The following is a 10,237-nucleotide window of genomic DNA, read 5'->3' on the forward strand; positions in this document are numbered from 1 at the left end:
CTGGAGTTTCCAGCGGCAGAACACAGCCCTGTCTAGTATTTGACCAAATATGGTGGTATCTCTCGAAGGGCTCGAGCCCCAGCCAGCTTCTCAGTTATGCTGTGGAAACCTGCCCTGGACAGATTAATCTTGTGACATTCAGGAGCGCTTCTCGTCCTGCCTTCTTCCCCTTGCCAATTCCTGTAAATGGCCAAGATGAGTCCTCAGCAAGACAGGGCAGTGCTGGCGGTCTGCCCCGGCAGCCCTCCCCTGCTCTTCGCCGCCCCCCACGCCTCTCTGTGTGGGTTCACTTGCTCGCTCACATTCGGCTGGCCTGTTCCCTCCAGGTGAGAGACCTTGGCATGTGAGTCCAGGACCTGGGGACTCTGGGGTCACCTGAGCTCATGAAATTGTGGCCTGAGTCTGGGAGGGCTTGAGCTCTCTCAGCCAAGAGGGTGGGCCTCAGGGACAGAAGGCTGTTGGTCAAGTAATAAAAACCATGTCAGCTCTAATGCTAATCAGAAGAGCTAATGTTTATAAAATCACTTTATAATAAAATTTTCATTGAGGGGCCCGGGTTGTGGCTCAGTGGTAGAGCGTTTGCCTAACATGCGTGAGGCACTGGGTTCGATCCCTGGCACCACATAAAAAATAAAAACAAATAAAATAAAGATACATCTACAACTAAAATATTTTTTAAAAATATTTTTTATTGAGCACTTACTATGTGCCAGGCTCTGTGCCAGCTATTTAACATGGATCATTTCATTTATTCCTTCTGGAAGCCTCAAGGGCTGGATGCTACGATTATTCCCATTTCAGAGATGTGGGAACTGAGGCTCAGAAAGATATCAAGGAGGAATCTCCAGGTCACTGTCTCTTCCTGGGCATAACTCCCATTTTACAGAAAAGGTTGAGAGAGAAGGGGGCCTCCCAAGCAGCCACACAGGGAAGGCCCAGGAGTAGAGACCTTGCACATGTGAGGGGAGTGCTGCATTAGGAAGGCCAGTTGATCAACCATAAAGTCCTTGTGGATCTGCCACCGGCCTGAGCGAAGCACCCAGGCTCAGAAACACATTCACAACAGGCTGGAGTTGTGCAGAAAACATCCCCAAACAGCATGGGGTGAGGGATAGAGTTCCAGACCAGAACCAGGCACAAACCCCAGCTTATTTCCTCCAACTCACCGTGTGACACTGGGCAGATCCCTTCTTCGAGCAGGCCTCAGTTTCCCCGACATCCGAGGCTGGCAGAGGCTGAGAGCCTGGGACGGTTTCCCGGGGAGGTAGGGCCAGCACTCTCTCTGAGAACATTTGCTCTCTTGACCAACCGGCAGCCCATCCCTCCTCCACCCTCACCCCCTTGCCATCCCCAAAGCAAACGAAGCTGATTGTCTTAGCTGGCCTTGTGGGTGCTGGCCGGGTGGCCAGCCGCAGGCCACAGGCGGAGGTGCCACCAGCCAGAGCCCCGCCAGACACACAGGGCATTGTCCCTTGGTCAACAGCCCCTGGGCACCTCAGCCCAGTGCCTGGCCTGCCCCCCACACACCTCACCGCCTGCCCTGCGCTAGACCCAGCCAGCTGGGGGCCCAAGGCTCCAGCTGATGATGAGCCCACCCACCCACTCCCCCAGCAGCCCCCTGTAGAGCTATAATTGCTGCGCTCCGTCCTGTTGCTGCCATTCTCTCCACAGCGGCATCTGGGGTTCCAGGCGGGCAGCAGCTGCAGGCCGCCGACGGCCCGGGATGGACTGGCCACACAACCTGGTACGTGGCGCTCCCAGCCCCACCCCCACCCCGTAGGGCCTGAGTGCTTTAGTATTTCTTTCCTATTGATTAATGACTGCCTGTGTTTGGCTTGGACTCTGTGGAGGTGAGCTCTCCCTCTGTCCTCCCCTCCAGGACGAGAGAGAAACAGAGCTGGTCTCAGAGCCTGCAGGCATGGCTGGCCACTCCGACTCCTGCTTAGGGTTCGGCCCCTCCACACTGACGCTCTTTCAGGCAGGGGCATCTGGGGAGATCCTGGCAAACTCAGTCACTGGGGTTTTTTCCAGGCCTGGGATCCAGGGGAGCTGTGTGACCTTGGGCAAGTCCTTCTGTTTCTGTTTCCCATCTGGAAAGTGAGGGAGGGGGACCTTGGGTCTCCTCTGGGTTTCTCTGGGTGGACAGCCAGAGTTAAGAATGCCACGCGAGGAGCTCAGACGAGAGAAACATTTTTCTGCTCTAGAATCTAGAACCAAAAAGAAGAATGTAGTGACTTGAACCTCTTTTGCAGATTTTGTGCCAGGGAATGGGTCCCCCAAGAGGGCCTGTGCTGAGACTTGTTCCCCAGGGTCAAGCCTTGTTGGGTAGCCTGGGCAAATCTGACCTGGATCCTGTGGGCTGGGGGAGGGCTGCAGGGAATGTGTGGGGCCTGGCTAGATTCAGGGCCGAGACTCCCTAGAAGTCAGTCTATTCTGGAAGCTCTGCGCCCCACCCAGGTTCCCAGGGCCTGTTTCTCCCTGGCCTCCAGGGGAGCCTGGTTCTTCCACGTGAGACAGGCTTTCCTGACGTGCTGGTCCTGGGGAGGGAAAGTGGGCAGCAGAAGGCCAGGGTGGCCATGAGTGGGGCGGGGCAGGGCCGGTCACACAGGGGTCCTTGAGAAGAGGCCCTCGGGAGCCCTAGCCTGGGACTGGCGCATCTCCCCCAGTTCACCCCTGCCCCCTTCCTCCCACCCACTCTCCTTCAGCCTGTTTCCTTTCAGCAAAGCTCTTAACCAGCTCAGACCTCTCTCGTGCTCCCCTCCCTGGAAGACTGAGACTCGCTCTGCCCATGTCACAAGCCTCCCCTGAGTCCCCTGCCCAGGAAAGCTTGATGGGCCTGCTGCTCTGGCACAAGCTGAGAGGAGCCCTGCTTTTCTCCAGCCACCTCTGCACAGGCTGGATCCTCCACTTGACACTAGCATTGTTTTCCCTCCAGGACTGTCACCCAGGGCAGGGTTGGTGGTGTCATCCATTCACTCATACCTGAGTTCCTAGCACCACAGATGCAAAGGACCAGACAGACATAGTGCCTTGGAGAGTCTGTGCTCAGTGGAGGCCCAACATATAAAAATGTCACACATACAATTGTCAGATGACAGTCATGCAAGTGACTCATGGATTATGAGAGCCAAGGAAGTCCAGAGGCATCCCTGAGGCGGTGACACTAGGTCCCACATGTGAGGGTGCAAAGGGGTTTAGAAGGTGAAGGGAAGAGGCAGAACTCTGTAGACAGAGGCCTGTGCAAAGTGCCTGTGGCAGGAGGGAACGAGGCCAGAACAAGAGATGGAAGACTGGGGCTGGAGCACGAATATGAGAGGAAGCCGAGAGGGGCCTGGGGGTTCCTAAGGGCAATGGGAATGGTGCTAGTGGGAGGTGACATTACTAAATTTGCATTTTAAACAGCTGTCCTTGGCCACAGTGTGGGGAGAATTGGTTGGAAGAACCAGAGGGGGTTTGGGAAGCCCAGCTAGGGGGCTGTGGAGCTGTCCTGGAAGCCCGGACAGTGCTGCAAATAGAATGGATGGGTGGGAAGATTTTTCCGAGGTGCCCTATTTTTAGGACTTCAAGATGGGGGGAGGTGTGACTGGTGCCCATCACGGGATGGAGTGCACAGCAAGCACCCGCAAACATGGGACCAGGCCAGGGCGTGGTAGGTGAAGGGGGCCCATCGCAGAAGCCTTTCTTCTTCCATCTCTGCTCCCTGGGCCCTGAGTCTTGCCCCAGAGAGAGACATGGTACTCCCAGGGTTGACCAGTGGCCTTCCTCCCCAGCTTCTCCTTCTGGTCATCTCCATCTTTCTGGGGCTGGGCCAGCCTAGGAACCCCAAAGGCAAGAGGAAAGGGCAAGGACGGCCTGGGACCCTGGCGCCTGGGCCTCACCAGATGCCACTTGACCTGGTGTCCCGGGTGAAGCCCTATGCTCGTATGGAGGAGTACGAGAGGAACCTTGGAGAGATGGTGGCCCAGCTCAGAAACAGCTCGGAGCCAGCCAAGAGGAAGTGTGAGGTGGACCTGCAGCTGTGGCTGTCCAACAAGAGGAGCCTGTCTCCCTGGGGCTACAGGTAGGTGGCGGCAGTGGCAGGCCAGATTTCTATTGGAGGGTGGGGGCCTTTGCCAACCCCAGTCATTGAAACGGTCAGAGCTTTGGGTTCAGAAGTCGGCAGTCTGGGTTTGAATCTGGTTCTGCCCCTCACCCGCTGTGAGGCTTTGGCCCAGTTCTAGTCTTTCCAGGGCTCAGTTTCCCCAACTGTAGCAGAGATGATAGTAGCACTCACTTTGCAGGCTTATTATATGCATATCCATGCAGAGCACTGCCCTTACTGTCCCAGCTGAAGTGCCTGCAAGGCCTTCCCCAAGTGTCACTTTGTCCAGCAGCCTAGAGCCTGGCGCACAACTGTCAGTGGCCATGTTGGTGGCTGGGCTCACGCCTACCTCTCATGCCAAACGGGGACCTCCCTAATGCCTGCACCAGGATCACCTAAGGGTTTCCATGCCCCAGCCTGTCACAGTGTCCGGGACTCAGGCCAGAATATTTATCTACATAGAGTACGACGCACAGCCAGGTTTTGACTCGGGAATCCACCCTGCTGCCCTGGGTTCTTACCGTGGATAGAGCTTCACTCCCCAGCTCAGAGCTTGCACATGGAAGGGACCACTGTAAAGGTATTGAGTGAAAATAAAGAAACAGGCTGGTCCTCAAGAGTCCTCCATTCAGTCACATGGTTTATCTCCTGAGACCCCAGGACAGCACTCTGGACTTCAGTGATGGTAAAAAAAATCTCATATATGGTAGCCACTGGCCTCAGGTGGCTATTGAGCAATTGAAATGTGGCCAATGAGACTGAAGAACTAATTTTGATTAATGGCAATGTATGTTGGCCATACATTGTACTGTGGCCAGTGGCTACAGTATTGGACAGTGCAATACATTATAGCCAATGTACTGTGGCCACTGGCTACAGTATTGGACAGGGCAATCCTGGAATGGGACTATTGGGCAGGACGTAAGGATCCTCCAGAGTCTGGCTTCCCTCAATTTACTGGGCCCATGAACCAATCAGGGAGCTTGTAGAAATGCAGGCTCTGGTTCAAGGGGTTCCGTGTTTCTAACAATGTCCCAAGCATAATAAGGTGATGCTGGTGCCAAATGTTCATAGGTCTAGTTCACCCATCCCCCATCCCCGCTTAATGAAGGCAACAACTAAGGTACAGAGGAAAGAAAGTTCCAGCAAGTTCCTCTAGGTTCCATGAGAGCACCAGGAAGGGGCTCATCTGTTTTATTCAACAAATATTTTAAAAGCTCAGGACAGAATTGCTCACATGGTGAATCTGTAAAATGTGTTAAATGAGTGGAGACGGAGCCTAAAGTGTACTCAGCTGCCTTGACTTCTCTTCTGCTGGAAAGTCACATCAATGGGTTCCCATTTTATTTCTGTAAGTTCCTCCCAAATATAAAAATAGGGTGGGGAAGCAGAGGAGGGCTCTTAGGCCTCTCTGTTGTACTCACAGCACACTATAGTACAGGGATGGGCATCTTGCTGGATAGAAGGAAGCGGGTGACTGGTGACCTTGACCTGGATAGCTTCTAGGACCGAGGCTTGTCTTCCTTCCTGATGGCATCTCCATTTTCCTCACCAGAAACATGAGTTGATTACCACCCTTCCTTCCAGCGCAGCACAGTCTTGCTGTAGAAATCAAAACTTTGGTTAGGGCCAGGCCGGCACAGCAGCAGCTTTTAATTTCAGCGACTGAGGCTGAGACAGGAGGATTGCATGTTCAAGGCTAGCCTCAGCAATTTGGCAAGTCCTTGTCTCAAAATTAAAAATAAAATAAAGGGCTGGGGATGTAGTTCAGTGGCAAAGCACCCCTGGGTTCAATCCTTACTACCTAAACAAACAAAAAGCAGCAACAACCAAAAGCGAAGGTGGGGGCTTGGGGAGGGACATCGTTTGCTCTTTTGTGACCGCACCTTCACCTTGAGCTCTGCCTGCTCGCTCCCCGCAGCATCAACCACGACCCCAGCCGCATCCCCGCGGACCTGCCCGAGGCCCGTTGCCTGTGTCTGGGCTGCGTGAACCCCTTCACCATGCAGGAGGACCGCAGCATGGTGAGCGTGCCGGTGTTCAGCCAAGTGCCCGTGCGCCGGCGCCTCTGCCCGCCACCGCCGCGAACCGGGCCCTGTCGCCAGCGCGCGGTCATGGAGACCATAGCCGTAGGCTGCACCTGCATCTTCTGAACCTTCGGCATCAGAAGGCAGGCCGGCTGCTGAAGTCCGCCTCCCTGCACCCCGCAACTGCAAGGCTGATGAAAAGTAAATGCTGTCCTCTGTAAAGCAAGACTTTGGGTTTGCTGCTTGCGGCTCTGAAGCCCAAAGTGGGATGGGGCTTGGCCATCCCCGGAGGCTCACTTCCGTTCAGTATAAAGGAGGATTTTCCGTCACTCTGACTCCTTTAACTCTGAGATAGGCTATTAAACACTTCATTCAAGCTGGACCTGGTGGCACTTGCCTGTAATCTGAGGCTGAGGCAGGAGGATCCCAAGTACCAGCCAGCCTCAGCAATTCAGCAAGGTCTAAGCAACTCAGCCAGACCCTGCCTCAAAAAAAAAAAAAAAAAAAAAAAAAAAAAAATTGAGTTCTGGGGATAAAGCTTAGTGGTAAAGTGTTCCTTGGGTTCAGTCACCAGTATTAAAAACAAAACAAAACAAAAAACCCACAACAAAACACAAAACAACAACAACAACAAAACTGCCTTCATCTCTATCACTTAGGACAGTAACATGCTCCTTTCAGGATTATAAGCCTGTATTCCACACATATTATTGAAACTTGGTAGACATAAACCCATATGGGAATTAATAGCTGATTCTATCCAAGTCACTCAGGATCCTGAAAAATGACTATTTTGAAGTGGTGAGCTCTGCACCCTGGAAGCGTCAAGCTAGGGCTGAGCCTCTCAAGGAGGTTGGGAGGCCAGTCCTTGCCTGGTTATAGTAGATGATTCATAAGATATCTCTCAGTTCTGAGATTTCTCTGCAGATCAGACTTAGGCCCCCCAAAGTGCCTTCAGGTTGCCACAGACTAGGCATTTTCAACATGGGCCAGTGACCCCTTAAAATTTTCATGTGTGTCTATACTGTTGTCTGGGCTGGGATCCCTGGCTTTGAAGAAACTGTCAGGAGTGGGGCGGAGTCAATGCGGGTCATTCTTTCACCCAGCTCTGTCCACATCACATTCGGTTAGACAGTTTGCTGTTCTCAAACGTTCGCAAGTCTCAGAATCCCCTGGAAGGCTTGTTGAAGCAGACTGTTGGGCTCCACACCTAGAGGTCCTGATTTAGGTGGGGACTGGATATTTTTCATTTTTATGCAGTGGTTTCTTTTTCTTTATAGTATAGTGGTTTCCAGGTGCTGCTGCTGCCTCTGGTCTGGGAACACACTTTGGGAACCCCTGGCTTTTATCAAGACACTTTACTGATCAAAAAAGGTGGCATGGCCCTCCTTGCCCATGCTGGCTCTTGCCCCTCCAGCTAACCCCATGTTTCCCCCTTTAGCCCCTAGCAATTCAATCCTCCCCCTGGCCCTCTAACCCCTGCAGCAAATCCCAACTCAGCTGTCCAAGTGTCTAAAAATACTCTCCCTCAGAGACAGCTGAGGGGCTTGAGCTATTTTCTGAGGGTAAGAAGAGTTAGCACTTTAGAATTAACTTCAGTGTAAAGACCAACAGCCTCTGTAGGAATCCTGTCCTTGGCTTCCTAGCTTTACTGCTTAAAGTAGCCCCAGTACTGAGTGTTTTCAAGGGTCGAACTCATGAAAAACCAAATGGTTAGGTATGTGTCTGTCTGGGGTGGTAAGTAACTTACCTTTTTTGGTATTGTTCTAGAGTGGATACTGGTTAAAATTACTCCAGGAAGCTTAGGCCTGGTTCCAGACACATGGAAAATAGATTTCATGTGCCAGCTGAGCCGATCCCTTCAGCAGACTTGTCTCCTTCCTTGGGGTTGCTTGACTCTAAGGCCCCCATAGATGGCTCTTTTTTTTTTCTTTTCTTTCCTCCTCCTCCTCCTCCTTCTTCCTACTGGTGTTCGGACCCAGGGCCTCACGCATGCTAAAGCATTACTCTATCACTGAGCTTCATCCCTGGTCCTATGCCCCACTCCCAGTCCTGTGTATTCCAGGTCTTAAGACTTCAGCCCCACATGAAAGGCACAAGATTCCAAGGCCTTTTGGGGGTAGGGTGAGGGTGTGGGAAGAGCTGAGCTCCAGCGGGGTTGCTTTTTAGTCCTGGGAGACCAAGGTAGCCTAGGGATATAGGGATTTGGGAAGGAAGTCCCTTTTTCCTGGTGAGGACCTATCCTCCACTAGAGCATCAGAAATATGGAGATGCTCAAAAATGCCCGTTATACATGGATGATAACCTTTACATGTTTGGGGGCTTCTGGTTCCTCATCCGTGAATGAATGGATGGGATTTAGGGATTTCCAGGTTTTTTTTTTTTTCCCATTCTGCAACTTAGAAGTCTGGCATCATGAGCTTTAAAACCAGTTCCTGGTTTAAAGGCAGCAGTAGGGAACTCAGAGAACTAGATCCACCAGGCACTCCAGAACTTTCATTGGACTGAGTCTAAAATGTGCTTCCTGTTTCTCCACTTGCTAGTGAGAAACTTCCGCTCCATGAGGTGGGCAATTCACTTGCCTGTTCAATGTTGCACCTCCAACACGCTCCCCAACTCCACAGTGCCCAGAGCACAATAGGGGTGCAGCGCTTGGAGAATTAATGCATAGAGGCCTCCAGGGGGAGCCCAAGATCTGCAGCTAGCTCCCTCAAGGGCTTCTTGGTGATGGTTGGTGATGGTTGGAACACAAAGGTGTCCCTTACCTCTCTACTTGCACCCCCCCAATTCTACCCTTCACACAGTACAGTGGTCCCTTGCTTCCCACAGAGTGCTGAAATGTTGCTTAGGTCACCAGCTCTAGGAGGGGGAGTTCTTGTGCAGGGTTTTAAATGCAAAGTACACTACACACACCAGAGACTACTGAGGATGAGGGCTCTCTACAAATGCTCTATTTTTTCCCCCAGGAGTCTGTGGGCCTTTGGGGGCTTCTATTCTGGTATGAGAAGGCTGCTGCTGATGGTGGGGTGCCCTGGGACAAAGACTTGTTGTTGGTTCTTGTTCCCCTTTCTGGAATCTGTCTTTTCTTCCTTGTATGCAAGGAAGGGAGATAGGAGATCCAACTTTCAGGCCTGGGCTTGGGGAAGCAGGCAGCGTGGGTATTTTGGCTGACTTAGGTTCTGAATTGTCTGGTCCTGCCTCTCAGGTGAAGGAGATTTCTGAAGGACAGCCAGTTCCACTGCAGTCGTGCTTGGGCAGGCAGCCAAAGCCCCAGCTGAGGACTGAGGATCACATGTAACTGTCCCCATTTGTATTGTCTGTGCACGTACTTCCCTAGGGACACAAGGGAAGGGTGATTATTAGGGATATGTTTTGTGTTTCCTCTGGCCCGATACCAGTTATCAATTACATCATGACAGTTTACGCCATCTTCTTTTCAAGCAAAGGCCATCACAAAATGCCATGTCAGCCGGGCACGGTGTTTGCATGCCTGTAATCTCAGCGGCTTGGGAGGCTGAGACAGAAGAATCGCAAGTTCAAAGCCAGCCTCAGCAACATTGAGGTGCTAAGCAACTCAGTGAGACCCTGTCTCTAAGTAAAACACAAAATAGGGCTGGGGATGTGGCCCAGTGGTTGAGTACCCCTGAATTCAATCTCCGTTACCAAAACAAAACAAAAAGATGCCATATCACTGGACTCAAGATGTCAGCATGTGGCTGACATTGTGGCTCTCTTCCTCCCTCAAACCCAAACACTCGGATAATAAACATTCAGATTCAGCTTAATTTAATCTCCTGTGTCACAATGAATGGTCTGGTATCTAGGTCCTAAGCCAATCAGCATGTGGCACTCCCCTGGCCACAGGAATTGGTTCAGGGGTGGTCCAACTGGCCCAGAGCCTGGAATTGGGTTTAGTGGTTGTAGAAAAAGAACTTTTCACCTGGGGAGCTGCCAGCAGCCATCTTGGGCTGTGAGAGAAGTAACAGGGCTGGGGATAGCAGTTCTGTGTGCCTGCCATTCAAGTCATACCCAATACCATCTTTATTGCTTCAGAGTTTGAGTTCAGTATTTACTACTTCAACCAAAGCCTTCTTAGTGAGGTGTCATGATGTCTGTAATAAGCAATGAA

General features: G+C 52.0%; 1 protein-coding gene across 1 annotated transcript; it reads left to right on the forward strand.

Annotated features, from left to right (window-relative positions):
- The first annotated feature begins 1,621 nt into the window (after positions 1–1,621).
- Il17b (interleukin 17B) lies at positions 1,622–6,429 on the forward strand. Its single transcript, XM_027949256.2, has 3 exons — positions 1,622–1,744; positions 3,771–4,060; positions 6,003–6,429. Exons 1-3 carry the CDS (start codon positions 1,724–1,726, stop codon positions 6,232–6,234), a joined length of 543 nt encoding a protein of 180 aa, XP_027805057.1. The 5' UTR covers positions 1,622–1,723; the 3' UTR covers positions 6,235–6,429.
- Positions 6,430–10,237: the final 3,808 nt, after the last annotated feature.

Source organism: Marmota flaviventris, chromosome 5 (assembly GCF_047511675.1).
Source record: "Marmota flaviventris isolate mMarFla1 chromosome 5, mMarFla1.hap1, whole genome shotgun sequence".
In the NCBI taxonomy this organism is placed as follows: Eukaryota; Metazoa; Chordata; class Mammalia; order Rodentia; family Sciuridae; genus Marmota; species Marmota flaviventris.

Coding starts and splice junctions, on each gene's coding strand:
- Il17b (XM_027949256.2), top strand. CDS start 1,724: ATGGACTGGCCACACAACCTG. Junction 1,745..3,770: donor TGGACTGGCCACACAACCTG/GTACGTGGCGCT, acceptor CTTCCTCCCCAG/CTTCTCCTTCTGGTCATCTC. Junction 4,061..6,002: donor CTGTCTCCCTGGGGCTACAG/GTAGGTGGCGGC, acceptor CGCTCCCCGCAG/CATCAACCACGACCCCAGCC.